The sequence below is a fragment of the Tamandua tetradactyla genome, chromosome 4 (assembly GCF_023851605.1).
Source record: "Tamandua tetradactyla isolate mTamTet1 chromosome 4, mTamTet1.pri, whole genome shotgun sequence".
NCBI lineage: Eukaryota > Metazoa > Chordata > Mammalia > Pilosa > Myrmecophagidae > Tamandua > Tamandua tetradactyla.
In genome coordinates this window covers 170,427,209-170,454,265 of record NC_135330.1, presented here as the reverse complement: position 1 = coordinate 170,454,265, position 27,057 = coordinate 170,427,209, and the positions used below count along the sequence as shown (strand labels likewise).

General features: G+C 37.7%; 1 protein-coding gene across 1 annotated transcript in view; it reads left to right on the top strand.

The window, feature by feature from the left end:
• NALCN (sodium leak channel, non-selective) overlaps window positions 1-27,057 on the top strand; it is a 326,977-nt gene that overhangs the window by 263,693 nt on the left and 36,227 nt on the right. Inside the window, exons 18-26 of the mRNA XM_077155855.1 lie at window positions 6,272-6,373; window positions 6,823-6,892; window positions 8,401-8,492; window positions 8,583-8,705; window positions 10,385-10,441; window positions 10,668-10,788; window positions 10,886-11,017; window positions 11,958-12,125; window positions 13,781-13,885. Coding sequence (XP_077011970.1) covers window positions 6,272-6,373; window positions 6,823-6,892; window positions 8,401-8,492; window positions 8,583-8,705; window positions 10,385-10,441; window positions 10,668-10,788; window positions 10,886-11,017; window positions 11,958-12,125; window positions 13,781-13,885 — 970 coding nt within the window. The remainder of the gene's footprint in view (window positions 1-6,271; window positions 6,374-6,822; window positions 6,893-8,400; window positions 8,493-8,582; window positions 8,706-10,384; window positions 10,442-10,667; window positions 10,789-10,885; window positions 11,018-11,957; window positions 12,126-13,780; window positions 13,886-27,057) is intronic.

Below are 27,057 nucleotides of genomic sequence, written 5' to 3'. Positions count from 1 at the left end.
CTTTTCACGTTAGGCCACTAGATGGAGTTTCTACGGAAATGGCCTTGATTCCACTCCCCTGTCCAGTCTTTCCACTGAGGCCAGTGAGCCCTTCCTTGGTCAGTGTGTTTTTTTCAGTACCATTAACTTTGCCTTTTCTGTAGGCAGCAAATAAATGAACATTTCCAGTCCAGAAGATGCATATATTTTCTCCCTGTATGAAACTAAAAGGTCCCTAGATTCTAATAAAAATTTTAAAGTGGCAAAATACAACTTAATCGAACATGCAAGAACTTCTTCTGGGTAGATTTATTACCAACTGGGCAGCTTTAATGATGTGTTCATCTCGTTTGTTATTGGTAAAATATTAGGAGTCACAAATTCCTTAGTCATTCGCTATTTCGGCTTGGCAGTAAATTTATATAGGACAAGATACACTGAACACACATTTCCAGTTACAAATCAGCTCTCCTGTTGAAGAAGCTGAAATGAGTTTAGCTGTTAAGACTTGGCTCTAAGTTGCCTTGGATGTTTGCCCTAGTAGCCAGGGTATTTTTCATGTAGAACATAGATAAAAATTTACAAATTTCAAGTCATGAAAAGCAGTCTTATTTTTTCATTACTCTCTCAGTGTCTCATCAGTTATAGGTGCTCAACACATTTTTGAGTGGCAGGATATTCTGATTTGAGATAAAATTAAAGTCACTTAACTTCCTCCTTAAGAAGTATAGTTCGAATACATGCTGTTTTGTTTGTGATTATTTTCATGCTTCGAAAGCATGAAGTGATCAAAAAGTAAATTAAACATTTGATTGTCACAGGATTTCAGGATTCATTCACTCAACGAATATTCATTGAGCACCTACTATGTTCCAATTACCTAGGAAATAACAGTGAATGAGCTATAAGAGATAACCCTGCTCCCTTTGGAGTTTGGCATATGTGAGGAACAGCAGGGCCAGAGAGGATGGTAGGGAGAAAGGGTCTTTATGGTAAACATGAGGCCGAAAAGGAAGTTGGGGGCAGATGCTACAAAACTTTGCAAGCCATACTGAGGTTTCATCTTGGTCTTTCTCTAAAGAGCAATAGAAAGTTGAAGGTTTTATGGCAATGGAGAAATCTGTATTAGTGATCAATTACTGTGTAACAAATTGCTCTCAAATTTAGTGATTTAAGCAGCACCATTTATTATCTCACAGTTTCTATCACGGATACAGTATAGCTCTGGGTCTCTCCCAAAGCTGCAAAGTTTTCAAGACTTGCATGGGAGAGATGGGCTTCCTAGTTCACTCCTGTGGCTATTTGCAAGATGCAGTTTTTCATGGACTGTTAGATTTGGGTACTGCTGAGTTCCTTATCAAGTGAGGCTCTCCATACAGAGGATCACACAACATGGCAGCTTGTTTCATCAGAGCAAGCAAGCAAGAAACAAGAGAGAGCATGAGATGAGAAAGTGTATGTGTGCTAGAAAGATGGAAGTCCATGTTTTGAGCCTCATCCCTAGAAGTGATAGTCCATCACTTTGGCCTCCAATTCTTAGAAGTAAGTCACTAAATCCAGCCCACTTCAAGGGTAGTAGATTAACACAAAAGCATGAAATCAGAAAATAAAGATTATGTGCGAACTATCTTACAGTCCTGACTAGCACAAAAACATTATTAAATGTTCTTTTCTGAAAACACTTTGCTCAGGAGACTGCATGGAAAGTAGATGCATGGAGACCAGTTGACTCTATTGCAGAAAAGAGTTACCTTCTGATTTGACACTCTGTCAAACTTGCTGTTCAGTCCCCAGCCCTCTGTAGAATGTTTTAACATCAACCATGATGTGGGGCAAGATAGAAAAGTAAACAGTAGCAACCAAATTTTAGATAAAGTATCAATATTTGCAAAGCACTTTCGAGAAATTGATTTCTTCCAATCCCCTATAAAATTAGTAGAAGAGGTATTATCATTCTCCACATTTTACAGATGGGAAATGAGACTCTAAAAATGCACATCACTTGCCTAAGGTCCCACACGAGTAAAAGCTGAAGTCTGAAATGTGTGATTTTAAATGTTGTGTGTTCTCAAATCATCTGCTCTATTAGGCCCCCAGACAAAGGCAGGACTTTGCATCAGCAGCTACACTGCTGGGTGTTAAACTGTAAATCCAATGGGCTACTTTGGACCCTTGGGACTAGCAAGTCGTAGACCCAGTGACAACTCTTCTTTCATCTTCCTCTATGCTTCCACCTCCACCTTTTCCTTTTCTATCTGTCAGGCAATCAGCTCGTCTGAATGCCAAGAATGACCCTTCCTAGGAATATAAAGATGATGAAATGGTCCCTAAAGAATTCCCACTCTAATAAGGGACATAACTAATGATGACAAAATGCTATATTAAATAAACTGAGTTAATGACATGCTATAGAAACATGGAGTAAAACAAATAATTTCTCTGTTCATTCACATAGATAGACTATTCTTTTCTAACTTTATATTATTTATCGGAATCCATTTCTATCAAAGTTTGTAACTGCCTATTTCAAAACACAAAATTTGGTAGTTTCCAATTTGAGTTATTATATATGCTTATTTATAATAAAATTGAATTTCCTTTAACAGGTTCTAAAGCCAACTTTTTGTAGTTTTTGCATGAAGCTTAGCACATTATATTAGACCATATGTAACCTGTTAGTAGAATCTGATCATGCTTGATCGAAGTTAATAATTTTCCACCTAACTTATTTATTTTCCAAAATAGCAAAACACTTTATAGACCAAAGAATGTGGCAGTGACTCATATACGAGGATGTTTTAGTTGTGCAGAAATGTCCTAATGTGGCATTCTTTCTATGCCTGTTTCAATATCCAGGTGTTTAGGGACAAAGTATTGTGCATCTTCCTTACCATCACCTTCCTCATTACCTGCCCCCTGCCACCCAGATTTGCATCCTTTCATACCAGTTCCTTCCTCTATCCACCAGGAACCCTTGTTTGGTAGCTGGTCTCCTAGTGTAATGTAATTAAATCTTTCCCATATGTTTTCTTTTACATGAATTTATGTACCTGTAGAAAAATTGCTTAATCTACATCATCACCTATTTATTCTGGGGTGGAGTAATCATTATAGATGCCTTAGATAAATAGTAATTATTAACTATAGTGGGCACAGTGCCTAGAAAAGTTTTTTTTGTTTTTTGTTTTTTGTTTTTTGTTTTTTGTTTTGCTTATCCCCACTGAATGGAAGACAAAAACAAATAGAAACAACCATGGGAGCCTTCAGATGAACTTTCACGTTTTCTAAAAAAATGTTTAGCAATTTTCTAGAAAAATAAAGCACTTTGTCTTCAGCTAAGAAACTCTAGCACTTACCTGTGCGGTTTTCCAGTTCAAAGGCCATGGGGCATCCTGAAAGGAAAGAACGAGATCTCCGGGAATTTTATCCAAGAACAGATTTTCAACAAGAGCACTGATAAAGGAAGATGGAGACTCTTTGTTTACCTTTCTCTGGGCACCAGGTGTCCTGAAGCTTAGAGTGCTGGGGTCTGGGACACACTATAAGATAAGAGTGCTGACAGCAGCAGCACTCGCTGAGCCCGAGGCACCAAAGCTGACCTCTGAACACCAAGGCTAAGAAGTTCACCAACTGCCTGTTGATTTTACTCAGATACCCCGGGGTCCCTGGAGCCATAGCTAGGGAGGAGGTGGGCAAATACCCTCTACTCAAAGGACAGGAAGACTCTTCTTAATAAGGGAACTGAAACCACTGAAGTTGTGCATTGGAAACTGAAACACCGAGAGTTGTGCTTTGCTCACATGGAATTCTGACATCACTTGTTACAAGATTTACTTGGCTGTTAATGAGAATGCCTGTGTTTACTGAGCATTTTAACCTTTTTTTTCTTATCATTATCCACTTTGAAATCTTTCTAGCAAACAGTATTATAAACACAGAAGAAAGTGGTAGAATAAGAAATTAAAGCAGGTTGTTTTGCATATTAAATGCATTTGAATAGCTGTCATAGACGAAGTGCGGACTTCCTGATCACAGGGGTAGAGCAGAAAATGACACTATTCCCCACCGCCTCTTCCCCTGCCTCCCGAAAAGATAAGTGAATCATACAGACCACGAAGATTCCCACTGTATATCTGAAACTCCATCCATTTTAATATTCTTTTCTGAAATCTTCAGGTCCAGTGGGAAAGACATGAGCAATTCTGATTCAAAGAGGAAAAAGGGGTTATTTTCTAACCACTGTGCCAGCCACATTACTGGAGGAGAAGGTGGAGGGGATGGGCGGGGGAGCTTTCCAATGGCCTGGGAGTCCCCGGGGAAACCAGGCACCTCTTCTGTGCAGCCAGAAGAGGGAGCAGGACCTTCCTGAAGCTGGCCCGGGGTATTCTGTTTACTCAGGTGCCCAAGATGCTCATTAGACCCTGGAGTCAAGTGCAGTATGCTTCTCCAGGAATATGCCCAGGACTGAGCAAGAGGATAAATAACCAGCAGCCCTTTACAAGATAGGACTTAAAGCCAGTTAGAATCTCCCGTTTCAAACCTACCAATGACACCCAAACCCAAATGTGTATATTATAATCAAGTTGCATCCATTTTGTATTTAAGGCCGGCAAGTCTTAACACCCTCAGGGAGGACCTCGTGACAAAAGAATGAAAGTGACCAAGACAACAACGGAAGGTTAAATCTTGATGAATTACACAAATGGCAGGGAAAATACATTTGTGCCAGAATAACATAGTTATTCCAAATAGATTTTCTCAGGATTCCTTCATGATTTTCAGTCTTTTGTCCAAGAAACAACACTAAATACACATAATATGAGATCTTGCCATATCTTTGTCAACCAAGCCTAACTTAGAAACGCATCTTTCTATGATGAGAAAATCAGTATTGGTGCTGCAAAAATCAATGACTTCATTCCAGATCTGGAAATAAACATGATCTCTGTATATCAGTGTTATATATTCCTTGCTATTCAATAAAATTTTGTGTTTGATCTAATTGCAAAGTTGTCTATGCTTCTTATTAAACCAAGAATAGTGATTGCTTGTGCTTAATTTCCAGTAATGCATTTACATTCATTGAATTCATATGATTTTTCATGGATATTGACCATAATTATCTTCATCAGTAACAAAAGCATTTCTAAGCGTTAAAATACACATACGGTACCATAAGAGCTGTTGTTTTATGTATGCTAAGCAGATACAGATCTTAATTATGAGACATACAGTAATAATATAGTTCAAAGCTATCCTAGAAATCTTAAGATATATAAATATGAAAGCATTACACAAAAAAATGGCAGAAATACATGTGTTTAGGTGTTTAACAAGTATGGAGTTATAAGTTCGTATATCATATATCAAGCGTTTTAAATCTGAGTTATTTAGAGATCAAGGCCTTTCCATTTTACAGATAAGGAAACTGAGCCCAAAGGTCACCTAACTCATTAGTGACAGTGTAATATCTGGAGCACAGCTCTTTTAACCTCCTGTATTATTTTCTTGACTACTTAACTACTCCCTTAAAGGAACTTCTGTCATTTCCAATTGGAGAGAACTTTCTGGAAGGGAAATTTCCTTTTCTCACTGGCATCATTCATACCACATGTGTTGGGTTACTGAGTTGTCTTAACTCATTAGCAAACCCGAAATTAACACAAGCCAAGTTATGGACTAAAGAGAACAAGTCTTAAAAAGTCCTCATGGTTTTGTGAACGCAAGGGAAGTATAACTTGTTACCAGTAAGCCACTGGCTTTAGATTGATGTTTCCTTAGGTATTAATTCCAGCCTTGGCTATTTCTCTTCACTACTAATTTGTACCTCTACCTTTATGCTTTTCTGTTTTCCTAAAGTTTTGCAAAATCTCCATGGAAACATAGATATTTCATCATACTAGGGGCCTGGGTTGACAAATCCTTCCCTAAAAGCCTTTATAAGAAACCTCTCCATCTAAATTCAAAACCACTATCAAGGTTACCTGTCGTTGGGCTAGCCTCATCGCTCACAGAATTCTGATAGAAACTCTCCTGTTTGGCGGTGGGGAGGAGGGGGCTGATAATTTTCTATTTATTTTCCATCACCTCTCCATAGCTGTGGCAATTTTGCTTTTGTATGTGTCCTTGACATAAAGCCTAACATTAGTTTTTCTTATGGTTATGCATAGTTTGCTCTATTTTGCCTTATCATTGGTGTTTCCTTAAAAATAATAAGAGTAATGAACAGTTATGTATTATTCATTTCAAGTGTACAAATCATACATTAATCTCCAGTTCCTTTTTCTTCTAGAGCTTGCACTCGACAGCGCATGCTGAGCGGATCATTTGAGGGACAGCCAGCAAAGGAAAGGTCAATCCTCAGTGTGCAGCATCATATCCGCCAAGAGCGCAGGTAAATTCAGGGAAAATGGAGCTTCAGAGAAACTAAGGACAGGAATTTTACAGGAAGTGTTCATGGTACCCAGTCAAAGCCATCGGCCTTATTAGCAGACTGGCGTGGGTGAGGAGCTAAGTTGTATTTGCTGATGGGTAATGATAGTGAAACTCACGATGAGATTCAAATGGGAAAAAAAGTCTTTACTTCAAAAACCTCTTCCTTGGTGATTCCCAAATGCTCCCTTTAAAGATGCAAAGGAAAAATTCTGAATTTTGTTCGATGGGATCAAAATACTTGAATAAACTATGAGCTTTTGCTATAAAAAGAAATAAGTTCTTATGGTGCTAATATTTGATACACACAGATATGAGAAAAATTGTTTCATTTTGTTTTTATAAAGGACACTCTAAAAAGTCAAAATTTGATCTTGGGATTTATTAACTGGTTGATGATGATTGTTTTAGGTCTCTAAGACACGGTTCTAACAGCCAGAGGATCAGCAGGGGGAAATCTCTTGAAACTTTGACTCAAGATGTAAGTCCTAAGTAATGATTTGGATTTTGGAAACCTTATTATGAAAGTGTATTTCAATGACTGCCTCAATAATTACAGCACCTGGGTCTCTCTGCTGTATTGCCACATCTCTTAAGATTTCATACCAGAGGGAACCAGAAAACTCTGGAAATAAATTAAATGTCCAGGTACAGAAAAGTGTCCATTCACTATAAAAAGTCTAAACACCCCACACAAAGCATATGTCTTAGTTAAAGTAGTAATACAAAAGGGATATGTAAGTTGCATTTGACTGAAGTTAAAAACATTTGGAAGCATTTTACAGGAATGATTGGCATCATTAAATTTGAATATTCACTAAATTCCAAAAACTCTAGAATCTTGATCCAGTTCCTATAATTTCAGGGCTTTAGATGTTACCTGTTATAACCAGAGGCTATACTATATTCAGAATATGAGAGTGTTGGAAAATACATATTAAATAATTATCATTAGTGAAGTCCTGATTAAAGTATAGGTCTTAATTTGAGTCTGGATGACCTGGCTAAGAAGGCAGAGTCTTCAGTGTTGAGAGCCAAGGATGATATTTGAGGAAGGAATCCTACCATAGGCTTTTTTGTTTACCTCTTACTTCTCATCTCTTATTTCTTCAGAGTTTCTGGGGTTTTCAGCTTACATGTGCTTTTAACCTATAGAAATTGCCATTTTAGGTCAAAGAAGGCTCTGGATCTATTTTCCTTATTAAGTGTCCTGGACAAAATTGAGAACCAGAAGAAGCTGGTGATGAGAACACCTGATATCTCCATTACACAATTTACATGGTTATGTATCTCATTAGTGCAACATCTATCACTGCCAGGATTTTTAATAATCAGCCCTCTGACTGATTGGCTACCATACTGTCAACAGAATTGTGTTAGATTCAACAGATGACCTATAATTTTGGAGCCAGGCATATTGCATGGAGAAAAATTCTAGGTGAAAACTCTGAGGTGACATTAGTTCCAAACATTTTCGTTCAATTTGATTCATTAAAAATGTACTGTCTGCTTAAGAATCAAATTAGAACATGGCTTTGAAAATATATGTTTAAATATATGCACAACCAGAAGCCCTAACCCAATAATTCCAGAGGCTTACGTCTTCTCCAAAGAGTTTTTATATTTTCCATGTAGATATACAACAGAACACTAAGCATCTTCTCACATGCTGACCTGTTTTCTTAATTTTTATCTTCCCCCACCCCCAACAAAAACATTAGTCCTATGAGAGCAGAAATTTTTGGAATCTTTTTTTTTTCCCTCTCGCAGTATCCAGCACTAGAACAGTGGCTGGTACTTAATAGGTTCTCAATCAATATGTACTGAATGAATTACCTGTTAGAGGAAAAAAGTTTCCTTGCTAAAACAACTATGTAGTCATTAAACTCTACATAAACATATTAATTTTTATGAATGATAAATAATCTTATTTGGTCTTCAAAAAAAAGGTCCCATCTTAATATGTCCCCCTTTTAAATTTATTTCTAGCATTCCAACACAGTGAGATATAGAAATGCACAAAGAGAAGACAGTGAAATAAAGATGATCCAGGAAAAAAAGGAACAAGCAGAAATGAAAAGGTACTAAGTGTTGCAATGTTCTGTGGCTCTCTTCTTGGAGTGGCCAACTTTCCCTTAGCCTCACTCTCCCATGAATTCCCCCCCCTCAAGGAAAGTGCAAGAAGAGGAACTGAGAGAGAATCATCCGTACTTTGATAAGCCACTTTTCATAGTTGGACGCGAGCACAGGTTCAGGAATTTTTGCCGGGTGGTGGTCCGAGCACGCTTCAACGCGTAAGTATGCTTCATTTCAGCCCGGTGTTCAGCCAGAGTCTCACAAACAGCAGGGGGTGGGGTTGTCATAAGAAGAAGAAACATGTCATCCTAATGGGGGTCACAAAATAAACTGTGGGCTAATTAATTATGTTGCTCCACTTTGCAGAGCGGCTGAACAGGTGGAAAACAAAGGTTGCTATTGGCTAACATTATGTTAATCTCTCCCTTGTAAAGCGCTTAGCCATTTTTGTTCATGTAAACAGTCGCCCAACACATTTATATCAGCAGTATTACCTCGATATTTTATATCAAACATATCGAAACAAAGGAACACTAAATGATTTAGTGAAGGTCATTGCCTGATACTGTCTTTTAGACTTGTAGTTTCTCTGTGGTCAAAATACCCCTATTGGTTTATTCTAGAATAATGTAAAATAGAAAAAAAGTTGACTAGTGCTTCCATTACCAACTGCTATTTGAAGAGACTCTCCTGGCTGCTGTCAGGAGTCTCCTCAGCAAAAAAGAAATGCCTGAGAAGCTATCAGTATGGTAAACCACAAGGACCCTGTGTCTGTGGCCCCTTGTGCCTATAAGCCAAGTTTAGCCAGCAGACAAGGGACGAAGTAGATGTTTTGGCAAGTATAACTTTAAGTCAATGTCCTGAAGACGTTATGGGTCTAGAACAAGAAAAGTCCATTACTTCCCTGGTGCCAACATTTAAGCAAATTAATCTCTTCTGTTGTGAATCACTATCATGACATTTCAGGGCTGGATGAGATCTCTGGGATCATTTGGTATCATTGGTAGATACAACAGGAGATGACAGTGAGGTCCCTTCAACAGGAGATGACAGTGAGGCCCATGACAGCAGCTGGTGCATGGCTCTCTCCTGATGGCAGGCTATTGTTCTTTCCGCTGCTCTGGAAAGACTTTCACAATTCAGAGCACCTGGGTAATAATCATTAAACACTTCCCTCTGTTTTCATAAAGTAAGGGAAGAAGCTGGCAGTTTGAAAGTTGAGTCGATCAATTCCCAAAGTGGGTTTTCATCTTGAATTATCCTGTTGGCTGGCTTCATGTTAACTTATAATTGCTAATTCTCCACTTCATTTGGTGTGGTGTAATTCTCCTTTTGCTGGCAATGCAGTTAATGTTGAACACAATGGAGAAAGACTTTGTTTTAATTGGGACTGTCAGAGGCTTCACTGGAGATTGGCCGCAGGCTTCTTTAAAAGTTATGAATCTTGATCCTAAGAAATTCTATGTAAATTATTCCACATGGTTGCAGTTAAATAACAGTGTGAGGAATGTGGAATGTTTCATTAAATAATTATGAGAAATATCCTTGAGCTAGTAAGGTGAAGACTTTAGATGAGTGTTTTTCAATGAACATCAAAAATTAATTTTGTAATATCCATGACAGAAATTAATGAATGGAGTCACACATTTTTAAATCAAGAACTTTGAGGAATGTAAAAGTTCACTTGGATAATCATCAATTACAAACTCTTTTGACTTTTTTTGTCATCTAATATTGTCTGTCTTCCAAGTCACATACAGGTAAAATATTTCATAAAGGACTTTTTATAGAGGGTATAGAGGAGATTTTAGGTACATGTGACATACATAAATACTATGCTCCTAAGTTATAACATGCTTGCTGTGTTGCAGAATTTTATGTTTGTTCTGTCTTACAGATCTAAAACCGATCCTGTCACAGGAGCTGTGAAAAATACAAAGTACCATCAACTTTAGTAAGCATTACAAGCTCAGTTTTCCATGCATGTTTGAAGTTTCATGTACTATTTTATGCTTCATAAAAACTCTCTTTATTTTCTTGCAACATAGTGCAATGAAATAGATGGTTGGGGACTTATAAAAACCACTAGTCATGGTAATAGAGTCACAGAAGCCATCCTCACTAACTTAGCAGCCTTTCCTAGAACATTTGTGATTCTTCTTTGGTTTGGTCTTTGGCAGTGATTTGCTGGGATTGGTCACTTACCTGGACTGGGTCATGATCATTGTGACCATCTGCTCCTGCATTTCCATGATGTTTGAGTCTCCCTTTCGAAGAGTCATGCACGCACCTACTTTGCAGGTACTGCTGCTAAATCTCAGCTCACCGCTAAGAGGAAAAACACTGACCTGCAACTTTTCTGTTCATTGTGACCAAACTGACTTTTGCCCATTTTCAGATTGCTGAGTATGTGTTTGTGATATTCATGAGCATTGAACTTAATCTGAAGATTATGGCAGATGGCTTATTTTTCACTCCAACTGCTGTCATCAGGGACTTTGGTGGCGTAATGGACATATTTATATACCTTGTAAGTCTTTGGTTATTTCATAAATGTAAAATATAGTGATTCTGTAAAATCCCTACTTCAAGAGAATAGATGTAGTTTGGTATGAAAGTAAGACATTTGAGTCATGAAGATTTAGATATCATAAGTGAATTTTTAAGAATAGTCTATTTTATGCAAAAAAAAGATACACATATAAAATGTAAATAAAATGCATTGCAAATATCTATGGATTATACACCAACCACAGCTTTATGTATGAATGAGATATACGTTTTATGATGGTGAGTCTAGCTTCCATCCAACAATTCCGTGGCTCCTATTTAAAAAAACAATCTGTATACTGTAATTGACTAACAAGGCCATATTGTTACAAGAGTGTGTTGGACTTCTCTCCTGATCCCAGTGCACTAAGTGTCTGGCTTTTCCTGGTGACATTCAATAATTAAGCCAACCTAACTGGGAAATCATAGAAAGAGACTCAGAGAAGTTTCATTTTTTATGCCTAAAAAGGCACAATATCTATGTCTTTTCAGACACAAAAAAGAAAATTTTGATCATTAACATATGGCATGTTGCACACCGTTAATAAAATAGTGAGTATCAGGTCAAGTCAGATATTTAGTATCCTTGATAAAAGGAACTTCAATCCAGTTGACATGAGCTGAGCCTCCAGTGTAGTAAGTTAAAAGAAGGAGCAGAAGGCACTGATGGACACACAGGCATTTTGCTGGGCAATCCCATTTTCATTCCTTGCATTTATCTGACTGCTTTCATTTAGGGCCTCTAAAAGCTCCAGATGGGCTCATTGTTTAAAGTTGAGACTACCTATACTGGGGAGGTATCTGTCCTAAATAGCAGGCAAATCTGTGCTAAATGAAAAGCTGTGTCCAGCTGGTTCTCAGAAAAATGTAATAGCAGAAGGTAAATTGTATAAATTCCAGAGATTATGTTTTTCCTCCAGGTGAGCTTGATATTTCTTTGTTGGATGCCTCAAAATGTGCCTGCTGAATCGGGGGCTCAACTCCTAATGGTTCTTCGGTGCCTGAGACCACTGCGGATATTCAAACTGGTGCCCCAGATGAGGAAAGTTGTTCGAGAACTTTTCAGTGGTTTCAAGGAAATTTTTTTGGTATGTTTACAGTTACCTTTTGTTTCCAGTCCACCTCGGCCCAACTTTGTAATGTAGCTAATGAGGGGAAAAAGCCCCTCTTGCTCCTAGGTAAGTCTACACTTCTGGTTTTTGCCAGAAGCTTTTAGCAAAATCCACCACACATTCAAAACCTTTACGTGTGGATTCTTGTTTACCTACATATTTAACACAATAAACATTAGTAAACTAAAGAGAGGCACTCTGGAAAGTAATGAAAATGAGCATCCAAAAGGATAGTAACTGCTGACTTTTTAATTCCTGACTCTTGACCCTAATTCTACACTGGGCTTTAGGTTCCACTTCTGGAAATTAAGGATAAGGAGATTTAACGCCATCTACCTCACAGATGTGATTAAGAATTAATATGTTTGGAAACATAAGCTCATTCTGTGTGTTCTCTAAAGCACATGGCATAGAATTTGGCTCTAAATCTTTGGAGTATTAACTTAAAACAACTTAAAAATGTGACATGCAGTTATACCCTGTTTTAAGTAAACTCAAAATACAGTAATTAATATTTACAAGTATGATTGAGGTGAAAAACATTCTTTTTAGGGTCTCCTAGGAAAAATACTGCAGATAAAAAGAATCAGTTTTGTTGTTCACAATCTGTCACAGAAGGAGTGAGCAAAGGATTCTTTTTTATTATTAATGAGTTCCCCTTGTGAATGAAAACCATGAATTAATTTACATAAGCTTGTTTTGTATCTTGCTGTCCAGAAACACATCTATGGTAAAAGAATGTCTACAGTTGTGTTGAATCAAAATTCTTTTAAAGACAGGTTGTGATGTAAATATTAGCTTGTTAATATTTTAAAACATTATATTAAAATTCCGTATTTTCTTTGAGCTAAAGCCATAAAATGGTAGCTTTTCCTATAGCTGGAATCAAAGTAAAAAGGAATATCAAATGACAGTTTATCTATGTGAATCTTTTGACTACTGATAGATTTTAGAAAAGAATTTGTTTATGCCTTTTTCCCAAAGATATTTCTGCGTAATTTTGGTACATTTATGCTACATATTTAGACTTTTCAACCAATACAGTTTAATAGTTTGCTCAGGATTTTGCCCTTTGCCATTTTCCTCTGCTAAGATCAAACTCGTCAGCCAGCAGAGGGAGCAGGAGTAAATTAATAGCTTTCCTTTTCAGGACAATTACGTAGCAACCTCTGTGCACAGCACACTCCCTATGCACACTCGTGTGCACAAGACAGCAGAGCAGTGCTACATCTCATTTATGCTCTGCTAATAGAGATCTTAATCTATTTTGAAAAAATGGGAAAAATATTTTTAAAAATTTTTCTTTCATTCCATTAAATTAAAATAGAGCAAAGTGTTGACGTTAAAGTCAGCAAAATCCGAGTCATATCTAAAACACCTTAGCCCATTTTCATACATGAAAGCCATATGTTTTTTATCTTAAAAATTCAAAGTCTGTTGCAAGTTCCCTTCATTTTACATGCCAATAAGACTAATCGAATGACCTATGGTGGAGAAGTCTAAAGATATTATCAGCAGACCATGCATTTCATACAATGTGATCTAAAAAAGGCCTGTCCGTATCGCTGTTTAACCTGAACTTGTTGCTTCCTTTTTACCAAGAAGTTTAATGTTTCATCAATTTATTTCAGGTCTCCATTCTTTTGCTGACATTAATGCTTGTTTTTGCAAGCTTTGGAGTTCAGCTTTTTGCTGGAAAATTGGCAAAGTGCAATGATCCCAACATCATTAGAAGGGTAAGATGCTTCTCTCTGTCTTTCAGAATAAAATTTCAGGTTGTTTACCCTCCCTTTCAAAGCATGTGGTACCATCAGTTGCTGAGGCTCCTTCGAGGTCCCTCTGACAAAAATCTAGGAATTACTTTCCCATGAACCCCTTTAGTTTAAGGCAAGTTTCTTCTAAATAGTAAAGGTTTATAAAATTAAAAGCACAGGGCCACAGTGACTCAGCAGGCAGAGTTCTCGTCTGCCATGCTGGAGACCCGGGTTCGCTTCCTGGTACCTGCCCATACAAAAAAAAAAAAAAAAAATGGTGGCATTTTGGGTGGGCCACGGTGCCTCAGCTGGCAGAGTTCTTGCCTGCAATGCCAGAGACCCGGGTGTGATTCCCGGTGCCTGCTCATGAAAAAGAAAATTTTTTTAATTAAAAGTACATCTCAGGAGGAACTTCGCAGGCAGATAGCACAGTAGGGAGTTCCAGGACTCACTCCTCCTCTAAAATAGCTAGTGAAAAGGGAAGAATTGTCTAAAACAACTGTTTTGGGGCCAGAGAAACACTGTACCACCTCCAGGGAAGGGGGAAGAAAAAGGATGAGAAACTAACGTAAAGGACTCTGAGTAGCCCACTCTGCGGCAGCTGCCAGCACACATCCTCTGCTCTGGAGGCCAGTCATCTCAGGCTCCAGTCCCTGGGTAGCTGCTGCAGACAGAAAGAGAAATAAAAATACTCTTCCCCAAGAATAGGGGCAGGGAGGCTTTCTCTAGCACTGATCATGGTTTTTGATTAGCAAATGTAGAATGCAGTGTCCCAGCTCTAAGCCCTTGTTTCAACTGGCCCGGGACAAAGACAGTCACAGCCATTATTTCACCCCTCCCCTAACAGAGGTAGTAGTGGTAGAGATTTAAAGACACAGAGCCCTCTTAGGGCTGTGGGGAATAGTTTTCTGAAAGGCACCATCTCCTGTGCAGACCAGGAAAGCACAGCTTTGGGGAATCATCAAAAGGCTTTTGGTCTTTCCTGACCCTCTCCCCAGGGCATTTTGAAGCTGGTCTGTTCCCACTTTATGGGTCCCTAGCCCTGTTCTGGCTGGGAAAAAATCAACTAGAGGCAATGAAAGGAGTGTAAAAATAAATAAATAAAACTATAGCAGCAAAACAAAAACAGAACAGATCATGATTCTCAGTGAAGGAGCAGAGGAAATGAAACTTACCCCTGAGGGTGCACCAATTGCACAAATAGCATAATTTTCAAAGATTTTCTACTGCATATCCAAGGCAAGAATCAGATGAAGAAGAGCTGCACAGATCTGATCAGTTATACATGGGCAATTCTAAAGGTCTAGAATAAGTTGAAGCAAATAACAAAGAGGAGCCTTAACACAAAGCCTATCAATAAAACCCTAGGCAAGAGAGAGAAACTGACCTTCAGACTAAAATCATCAAGGTAATCAGATGCCTAGATATCAGCAAAAACTTGAAAGCTATACTAAGAAACAAGAAGATATGGCCAAGTCAAAAGAATAAATTAAAACTTCAGAGGAGATATAGAATTTGAAGTAACTACTCAAAGATGTTCAAACAATCTCCTAAATCAACTCAAGAAGGTGAAGGGAAACATGGTTAAAGAGGTAAAGGATATTAAAAAGAACTGGTAAGCATAAAGAAGAACTTGAATGTATAAAAAGAAACAACAGAAATTATGGGAATGAAAAGCACAATAGAAGAGATTAATATACACGAGAGGCATAGAAGAGAAGATTTGAACAGGCAGAAGAAAGATTCATCAAACTAGAAGACAGAAGAATCAAAATCTTACACACATAAAAACAGATAGAGAAAAGAATGGAAAAAATTCCACAGCATCTGAATGACCAGTCATTCTGAATGACAGAGTGGAACACCTAAACATATGCACCATGGGTGTCCCAGAAGAAGAGAAGGGAAAGGGAGCAGAAAGCATATTTGAAAAAATAACGGTCAACAATTTCCCAACTCATAAAAGGCTTAAATATATATGTCCAAGAAGTGCAACATACTCTAAACTGAATAAATCCTAATAGACCTACACTGAGATGCATACTAATCAGAATGTCAAATTCCAAAGATAAAGAGTGAATCCTGAGTGTAGCAAGAGAAAAGAGACCTCTTAGATACAAGGGAACTACAATAAGATTTAAGTACCAATTTATCATCAGAAACCATGGAGGTGAAAAAGCAGTAGTATGATATGTTTATGATACTAAAAGAGAAAAACTGCCAACCAAGTATTCTTTATCTGGCAAAACAGTCCTTCAAAAGTGAGGGGGAAGGCACGCAACTAGGTGAATGAATCTTAAGGACAGTACATTGAATAAAATGTCAGAAAAAAAGACAAATATTATCATGCTTTACTTATATGGATTAGCATGCCTTATTTATATGGATTATATGAGTTTGTATGATATACAAACTCAGAGAATTGAAGTCAAGAGCATGGATTATCTATGCCCAAGGTTGGAACCTACTGTAAAGGGTCCTAGATTGTAATCTCTTAGAGCAGTCACAGATCCTCAGGAGTTGTAACTGATATTTCTAAATTCTGAGATACTGAACTATTTGTATATAACCTAGTCACTCCCTGAAACTTCACATATTTATGTGACACCTGAGACTCAGAGTTAGAGCACTGAAGCTATGAAAGTCAGCATTACCCCATTCAACAACTGTTTAAAAAGCTGAAAAAGTGTCAGACTTTATCTAGAGATATGAATGACCCTCATCTGGGTAGGACTAAGGTAAATCAGAACTGAGTAAAGGATGATATGGCCCATATTTTCAAACTTCAGCCTCTGTTGCAAGGTCAAAGGGAGAGATGTTTCTTTGGTGCAAAATTTATATTTTTGGTGGCACATTATCTAATTTAATTTGTATGATCAGTTTACTTGAACACCATAATTACATGGAATCTTGAATAGGGCATGAGATCTTGTTGGTTTATACAGGTTAGTGTGATACGATATATCCCAGAGTAATTTGGGCAGTGAATAAAAGAGTTTTTTCAAAGTTCCCTTGGGGGACTGGGGAGAAAGGAAGAAATATTAAACTTCCCGATCTGGGGAATTCCTGATATTCTCATAAGCAGTGGGGACAAACAATTCAATAGGCTGAGCCCTCGATCTTGAGGCTTTTCCCTATGAAGTTTATTCTTGCAAAGGAGAGGCTAGGCCTACTGATGATTAAGCCTGTCATCCCTGGAGAGCCTCTTTTGTTGCACAGATGTGGCCTCTCTCTCTAAGCCAATTTGGCAGGTGAATTCACTGCTCTGTCCTCTACGTGGGGCATGATTGCCTGAAGTGAAAATCTCCCTGGCAACGTGGGACCAGACTCCCAGGGATGAGGCAGGACCCACCATCATGGGGATGAGAAAGCCTTCTTGACCAAAGGGGAAAGCGAGAAATGAGGCAAAATAATGTCTCAGTGGCTGAGAGAAACTGAGTCGGGAGGTTATCCTGGAGGCTATTTTTGCACTTTATATAGATATTCCTTTTTAGTTTATGGTGTATTGGGATGGCTAAAGGGAAGAATCTGACACCGTTGAACTGTGTGGCAGTAGCCTTGATTCTTGAAGACCATTATGTAACTATATAGCTTTTACAATGTGACCATGTGATTGTGAAAACCTTGTGTCTGATGCTTCTTTTATCCAGGGTATAGACAGATGAGTAAAAAAAAAAAGAAAAAAGAAAGAAAGAAATAATAGAGGGAGATAAAGGGTAAAAATTGGGTAGATTGAAATACTGTGGGTCAGTGAGAGGGAAGGGTAAGGGGGTAAGGGATATGAGGTGTATGAGTTCTTTTTTATTATTATTTCTTTTTCTGCAGTGATGCAAATGTTCTAAAAATGATCATGGGGAAGAATACACCACTATGTGATGATATTGTGAGCCATTGATTGAATAATATGATTGGACTGTATGTATGTGGTGATTTCTCAATAAAAGTATTCTTTTTAAATGAGGGAGTTTACAATATTCACAGAGAAACAGAAACTGAGAGTTCATCAACAAGAGACATACTGTACAAAAAATAATATTGGAGTTCTACAGGCTGAAAGGAAAAGAGAGAAAAGAGAGGCTTGAAGTAGAGTATAGAAATGAAGATTATCAGTAAGAGTGACTAAAAGGGTAAAAAGAGGTAAAAATAACATATGACATAAAAAAACTAAAGGATAAAATGATCAAAGTAAGAATTGCCTTTACAGTAATAATATTGAATGTTAATGGATTTAGCTCCCAAATCAAAAGACACAGATTGGCAGAATGGATACAAAGATATGATCCAACTATATGCTGTCTACAAGAAACTCACTTCAGATACAAATAAGTTGAAAGTGAAAGGTTAGAAAAAGATATTCCACAAAAAGTAACCAAAAAAAAAAAAAACAACAACAAAAAACAAACAAATATGCAAAAAACCTGGGCATAGCTATACTAATATTGGACAAAATAGGCTTTAAATGCAAAACTGTTAAAAGACACAAAGAAGGACAACATCTCTATTTATAAAACAGTCCAACAAGAAGAAATCACTATCATAAATATTTATGCACTTAGCCAGGGTGTCCCAAAATACGCGAGGCAAACACTGGCAAAGCTGAAGGGAATAACAGACATCTCTACAATAATTGTTGGAGACTTTAATACATCTTTCTCATCAATAGATAGGACATCTAAACAGAGGATCATTAAGGAGGCAGAGAACTTGAATAATATGATAAATGGAGTAGACCTAATAGACATTTACAGAACGTGGCACCCCAAAACAGCAAGATATACATTTTTCTCAAGTGCTTATGAATCATTTTCCAGATTAGACCATATATTGGGCCATGTAACAAGTCTCAATACATTTTTTAAATTGAAATAATATAAATACTTTCTCTGGCCATAATGGAATGAAGCTGGAAATCAATAACAGATGGAAAAGTGGAAATTTACAAATACATGGAGGTTAAACAATACACCGTTAAAGAATCATTGGGTCAAAGAAGAAATTGCAAGAGAAATCAGTAAATATATCAAGATGAATTAAAATGAGAACATAGCATATTGAAATTTAAGGGATGCAGTGAAGGCAGCACTGAGAGGGGAACTTATAGCTCTAAATGGCTATACCCCTCCACAAGGAACAGCTAGAGAAGTGACAGAAAAACGACCAAGATAGCGATTCCAGGGTATAGGTGACCTGTGGGGTTCTTCTGCATCACACAGGGAGGCCCTGGTTGCAAAAGCTGAGGAATTGAGACGCAGAGAAATGAAGACCATCCAGCTCATGCAAACAGCCTAAAGAGCCCCTTTCTAAACAGAGGCCTGGAGCCCATAGGAGTGCACAGACAGGGAAACGGGGACTAGGAAGAAAGCAAAGCCGAGTTCCTAAACGTGCTCCCCCACACATGCTGTTCCCTGTAACCAGCGAACCCTGGAGCCACAATAAACCCGCCACGTGACTCCCCACCCACACACCCCACCCCAACCCCCCGTGGTTAAAACTGTATGGTAATGGCACAAAGCTAGAAATATTGACCAACAGAATTGAATCAATAGTGCAGAAATAAATGACCCAATCAATGGTCACCTGATCTTCAACAAGGCCCCCAAAGCACTGAAATTTGGCAAAGTAGTCTTTTCAATAAATGGTCATAGAAGAACTGGATATCAATAACCAAAAAAATGAAAAAGAATACTTACCTTAAACCCTATACAAAAATTAACTCAAAGGGGATCAAACACCCAAATATAAGAATTAGTACCATAAAACTCCTACAATAAAATTTAGGGAAGCATCTTCAAGACCTAGTAATAGGTGTGTGCTGGTTTGAAAGGATGTATGTCCCCTGGAAAAGCCATGTTTTAATCAAAATCCCATTTCATAAAAGTAGAATAATCCCTATTCTATACTATATGTTTGAAACTGTGATTGGATCGTCTCCCTGGATGATGTGATTTAGTCAAGAGAGGTTGTTAAACTGGATTAGGTGACAACATGTCTCCACCCATTTGGGTGAGTCTTGAGAAGTTTTTCTGGAGTCCTGTAAAAGAGGAAACATTTTGAAGAATGGACGATTCTGAGAGAGCAGAACAACATATCCATGAGAAGCAGAGTCCACCAGCCAGTGACCTTTGGAGATGAAGAAGGAAAATGCCTCCCAGGGATCCTCATGAAACAGGAAACCAGGAGAAGAAGGTAGCAGATGATGCTGTGTTCTCCATGTGCCCTTCCAGATGAGAGAGAAACCCTGACTGTGTTTGCCATGTGCCCTTCCACTTGAGAAAGAAACCTTGAACTTCATTGGCCTTCTTCAACCAATATATCTTTCCCTGGATGCCTTAGATTGGACATTTCTATAGACTTGCTTTAACTGGGACATTTTCTCAGCCTTAGAACTGTAAACTAGCAGCTCATTAAATTCCTCTTTTTAAAAGCCATTCTGTTTCTGATATATTGCATTCCAACAGCTAGCAAACTAGAACAAGGTGGTAGTTTCCTAAGCTTTACACCCAAAGCACAAGCAATGAAAGAAAAATAGATAAATGGAAACACTTCAAAATCAAATGCTTTTGTGCCTCAAAAGACTTTGCCAAAAATGTGAAGAGGCAGCCAACTCAATGAAAGAAAATATTTGGAAATCGCATATCGGATAATGGTTTCATGTCCTGTATACATAAAGAAATCATATAACTCAACAACAAAAGACAAACAACGCAATTATAAAATGGGCTGAAGATATGAATAGGCATTTTTCTGAAGAGCAAACAGAAGAGATGCTCAAAAGCTCATGAAGAGATGCTCATTTTCATTAGTTATAAGGGAAGGGCAGATGAAAACTACAATGAGATACAACCTCACATCTAAAAGAATGGCTGCTATTAAACAAACAGGAAACTACAAATATTGGAGAGGATGTGGAGAAATTGGGACACTTATGCATTGCTGGTGGGAATGTATAATGATTTAGCCACTATGAAAACATGCTGGCAGTTCTTCAGAAAACTAGATATTGAATCGCCCTATGACCCAGAAATACCACTGCTTGGTATATTTGCACACCGGTATTCATAACAGCATTATTCACAATTGCAAAAAGATGGAGACAACCCAAGTTCCCATCAACAGATGTGTAGATTAACAAAATATGGTATATACATACAATGGAATGTTATGCAGTTGTAAGATGAAATAATGTCCTGAAGTACATGATAAGATCAATGAACCTTGAGGACATGTGCTGAGTGAAATGGTCCAGACACAAAAGGATAGATACTGTATGATTTTTTTTTATGGCCATCGTAAAAGTAAAGTCAGAGGCTTAGAATACAGATACAGGGGACCTAGAGATACACAGTAGCGAGAGATGGGTGAACAGTGAACTAATAAGGATGAACTTAAATGTAAGGGAATAGACAGAAGTGAAGGCAATTCATTAGTGGGTTTATAAGTAATATTACCATACTGAAGGAGAACATGATTGAAAGGGATTGTATGGCCTCATGTGTCCACCAACTAACATTATAAATATTAATAAGTTCTTGCATGAACTAATTCAAAGATATGAATCTTGTACAAAGATATATACAAGATGTATAATATTGGTGCATAAGGGGAAAACTGCTATTACATTCTATGGCCTTTGTTTAACAGGAAAACATCACCAGTACCACAGCAGCATCAAGGGTAAATAATGGGGAGGGGATAAGAGTTGGGGGGAGATTTGGATTTCTTATTTAGTGAGGGTGTGTTTACTGGTTATTTTTCTCTTGGGAACAATGAAATTATAAAGTTGAAATGTTGATGAGCTGTTGATTTTGGACATTAGACATGTTACCCAGTGAATAGAAGTGGCTGAAGGATACACTGACTGAGAAGTGGAACAGCAAACCGTGGTGTATACAAATGATCATGTATTGTGCTGCTTCAGAAAGGAATGAAGTTGTGAGGCATGCACTGTTGTGAATGAACCTGTGGGACATTTTGTGAGGCAAAATAAGCCAGAAACAAAAGTGCAAATATTGTATGGTCTCATATAGAAAGTACTTAGAAGAAAATTGGGGCCTAGGTTGTAAGTTCTTATAGCAGTCACATTTAGTTTGGGGCAGTAATAGTTATTTCTAGATTTTGAGAGGCTGTGCTATATATGCATAACCTGGTATTTGTAGATAAGAAGGAAGCCAATCAGGTCGGGATTAAGGTAATTCAGAATGCAGTGGTAAGGAAGACATTTTCTGTATTTTAGAACTTTACCTACTCTATGAAACCAAAGGACAAAAGTTTCATTTTGTCTAGAACCCAAATTTTCTGTGGCACATAGTCTAACTCAACCTGTCTGGACAGATCATTTAAACGCAAGGAGCCCAGAATGGGAATGAGGGCCTGTGTTTTAGTTTGCAAGTTGCTGAAATGTGATACACCAGAACTGGAATGGCTTTCAGAAAGGGGAATTTATTAAGTTGCAAATTAATAGTTCTAAGGATGTGAAAATGTCCAAATTAAGGCAAGACTATGAAAATGTCCAAGTTAAGACATTCAGGAAAAGATACCATGATTCGAGAATGCCAATGATGTTCAGGGTTTCTCCCTCAGCTGGAAAGGTACATGGCAATGTCTACTAGCTTTCTCTCCAGGAATCTTCAACGGCTTCTCTTGGGCTCAGTCTGTTCCATTGGCTCTGTCAGTTATGGTGGCTCTCAAGCTTTTTCCAAAATGGTTCCCAGTAAGCTCCAGTAAGCAACCCTACCTTGAATGGGTAGAGACACATTTCCATGGAAACCATCTAATCAAAAGTTACTACCCACAATTGGGCAGGTCATATGTCCATGGAAAAAATCAAAAAGATTCCACCCAGAAATATTAAATGAGGATTAAAGAGCATGGTTTTTCTGGGGTACATAACAGATTCAAACCAGCACCACCTGTAATCCCATATGACATGGTGTAATGCCCAGATACATCCCAAAGTATGTTAAGCTGATAATCAAAAAGTCCCTTGAGGGGTGGGTGAAAAAAATATGGACCTATTAAACTTTACCACCAGGGAAAACCCTGATACTCGGTCAAACATTAGGGACACCCAAGTCAAATAGGCAAAGCCCTTGATCTTCAGGCTTGCTGTTATGAAACTTATTTATGTAACAGAGACGCTTAGCCTACCTATAGTTATGCCTAAGAGTTACTTCCAGAGGACCTCTTTTGTTGCTCAGATATGGCCTCTCTCTCTCTAAGCCCAACTCTGCAAGTGAAATCATTGCCTTCTCCTCTGCATGGGACATAACATCCAGGGGTGAAAGTCTTCCTGGCAACATGGGATGTGCCTTCCAGGGATGAGCCTGACTTTGGCACCATGGGATTGACAACCTGACCAAAAGAGGGAAAAGAAGCTTAACAAATAAGGTATCAGTGGCTGAGAGAGCGCAAATAGAGTCAAGAGTAGCCTCTGGAAGCTACTCTTATGCAAACTTCAGCTATACCTTGCTCCTTATCATAATTTGCCTAACGCCAACCAAAATCATTCCTGCCATCCCTAAAGAACACCTAGGGTTTTATATGAGATTCTGAAAAGGTTCCATGCACTAGGGTTATTGTCCAGAAATCTCCAACTCCCCAGATGGATTCCTAAGCCATGTAAGTTCTGAAACCCAGGGGCTAGCCTCTCCAGAACATCAACTAGTTCCATCCCCCATTCCCATATTGTTGACAGCACCTTCCAACATTAAAATCTTAGAAAGGGCATAGCCCAGATAACCCTAAAGAGTGGGAGAATGATCAAAGGACATGGTGGAGTTATATAGAGAAGATAGGATTTAACAAATGAGTATGAACTCTGAATCAATATATTGATATTTCTTTTTAATCTCCAATGTCTTGGAGCAGCTAGTAGTAAAATCCTAAAGTTGTAGAATAATAAACATACCAAACTCTGAAATCTGATCTACAACTAATAAAAAAATAGAAATTAAAACAAAAGAGAAGAGGAAAAAGAAAGAGCTAAAATCTAGGACCTAACTGCATACCTGGAGGAACCAGAAAAAGAACAATAAACTAATTCCAAATGAAGCAGGAAATACATTTTTTAAAAAAGGTTAGAGTAGAAATAAATGAAATTGAAAATAAAAAACAACAGAAAGAATTAACAAAACCAAAAGTAGTTTCTTGAAAAGATCAATAAAATTGACAAGTTTGTAGCCAGAAAAAGAAAGAAGATGCCCCAAATAGCCGAAAATATGTTAAATAGGAAGAACACGGTTCGAAGAATCATTCTTCTTGATTTTAAAGCATATTACAAGCTTTAGTGGTCAAAAGAACATAGTACTGGAATTAAGATACATACATTGACCAATGGAACTATCAAATGAAAATTCCAATGAAATTGAACTGTGAGTTCAGAAATAGACCCTCACATCTATGGACAGTTGATTTTTTACAAGGCTGTGAAGTCCACTCAACTTGGACAGAATGGTCTGTTCAGCAAATAGTGCTGGGAGAACTGGATATTTATATGCAAAATAATGAGAGAGGATCCCTATCTCATACCTTATACAAAAAATTACCTCAAAATAGATCAAAGACCTAAATATAAGAATCAGTACTATAAAACTCCTGGAAGAAAATGTAGGGAAGCATCTTCAAGATCTTGTAGTAGTCAATGTTTTCTTAGACTTTACACTTGAAATACAAGCACAAAAGAAAAAATAGATTAGAAAAATGGGACTTCCTCAAAATTAAAGACTTTTGTGCTTCAAAGGACTTTGTCAAGAAAGTGAAAAGGCAGGTTACTCTATGGGAGAAAATATTTAGAAACCACATATCTGATAAGGGTTCAATAACTAGAATACATGAAAAAGTCCTACAACTCAACAAAAAAAGACACACAATCTAATTTAAAAATGGGTAAAAGACTTGAATATACTTTTTGCTAAAGAGGAGATACAAATGGCTAAAAAGCACAAGAAAAGATGGTCAACATCACTAGCTATTAGGGAAATTAAAATCAAAACCACAATGAGATATCACTTCAAACCTACTGGAATGGCCAGTATTTTAAAAACAGAAATTACAAGTGTTAGAGAGGATGTGGAGAAATCATACTCATTCATTGCTGGTGGGAATGTAAAACAGTGCAGCAACTTTGGAAGACTATTTTGCATTTTCTCAGGAAGCTAAGAATTGCCTTATGAACTAGCAATACCACTATATACCCAGAAGAACTGCAATCGGGGACTTGAACACAGACATTTGCACACCAATGTTCATAGTGGTGTTATTCACAATTGCCAAAAGATAGATGCAATCCCAGTGTCCATTAACTGATGAATGGATAAACAAAATGTGGTATATACATATGATGCAATATCGTACAGCTATAAAAAGGAATGGCATCCTGGGCAGGCCATGGTGGCTCAGCGCAGCGTTCTCGCCTGCCGTGCCAGAGACCCAGGTTTGATTCCCAGTGCCTGTCCATGCAAAAATTAAAAAAAAGGAATGGCAGCCTGATGCCTGCAACAACATGGATGAACCTTGAGCACAAATGTTGAGTGAAATAACCAAGACGCAAAAGAACATTGTATGCTCTTTGTGGTGTGAGCTGATTATAATAAATAAACTCATAGAACTAGAATCTAGAAAATAGGTTACCAGGGGATAGAATAAAGGTAGGGAACAGGGAGCTGATGCTTAGTTTGTGCAGAATTTCTATTTAGCTTCATTGTTGATGTTTGGAAAGGGATAGTGGTGATGGTAGCACATTAGTTCATAGTGTAATGAACATCACTAAATTATGTGTGTGAATGTGGTTGAAAGGGGAAATTTGGGATCATGTAGGTTACTAGAAGGAAAGTTAGAAGATAAACATGAGTTTGTATAACACAGTGAACCTGGTTGTAGATGGTAACAACTGTGGCTAGTGGTACAAGTATAAGAATGTTCTTTCATGAATTATAACAAATGTAACACCATTATAAGGTATTAATGATAGGATGGCATATGGGAAAATTAAATGTCAACTATGGACTACAGTTAACAGTAATATTTTCATATCCTTTTATCAATTGTGACAAAGGTACCACACTAATGCAAAGTGCCAATAATAAAGGGATCTGTGGGAACATTGTATTTTTTACTTCTCTAATTCAAGGAATAAAGCTGTTTTTCTAAAAGCACATCTCAGAGAATTCTACTCTTCCTTCTCATTCCAACGTCAGTCCATTGTTGATATCTTCTTCAGCATGGTCACTCAAGATTCCACATGTTTATAACTGTGAGCTTTCCCTTTACATATTTCCTAACTTAATCCTGATTCTTTTGTCACATAAGACTCACATCAGCAAACAGCACCATGCAAAATACAAAGGAGGTAAAGTTTACTTCTCACACCACTTTTCCCAATTTTTACATTATTTCTCTACTGTCAGCATTCTCCATATTAGGAAATTGCATTGCTCTCAGCTGCCCCGAATCTTCCCCATTATGATAACTGACACAGACTCCAGCAAAGGCCCAAAGTTGAACACCTTTTCTGCTGCTTTTCTATGTATTTTTTTCAGCCAGCATTAGTAGGAGGAGGCCAGTTGCTATAACAATCCCAATATTTCAGAGGCTTAACATAAAAAAAATTTTATATTACACCTTGGATAGGTTCGTCAGCCTTCCACCTGGCCAAACAGAGACTCAGATTCCTTCCACCTAAATCCTCAAAGTTTTCTCCCTTTAGCTGGCAGATAAGGATAGGGAACCATTCTTATCCGAAAGGGCAACAGGATAAGCCTAGAAATGATGCGCATCACTTCTACCCACATTCCACTGCATGGAGCATCTCACCATATGGCAGAGGAAGCCAGGACATGTCATTTGCTGATATGCTCTAGGGAAAAAGGGACACAGTTTGGTTAATAATGAGCCAATCTCTGCCATACCACCCAGTCTCATTTCCTTAGGATCCTGCCCTATGTTAGAAATAAATTAATAAAATAAACCAAGTTCTGCTGATGTGTAAACTAACTGAGGAACTTTATTTCCTACCCAGGTAAAATAATGCCTCAGATCAATTAAAATGCATATCTCTAAAAGTTCTAATAGAACTGATCTACATACAGTATTACATATTTCTGGCAAATATGGCTATGTAGGAATTTTTATGCTTCTAATTATAAAATGGATGAATT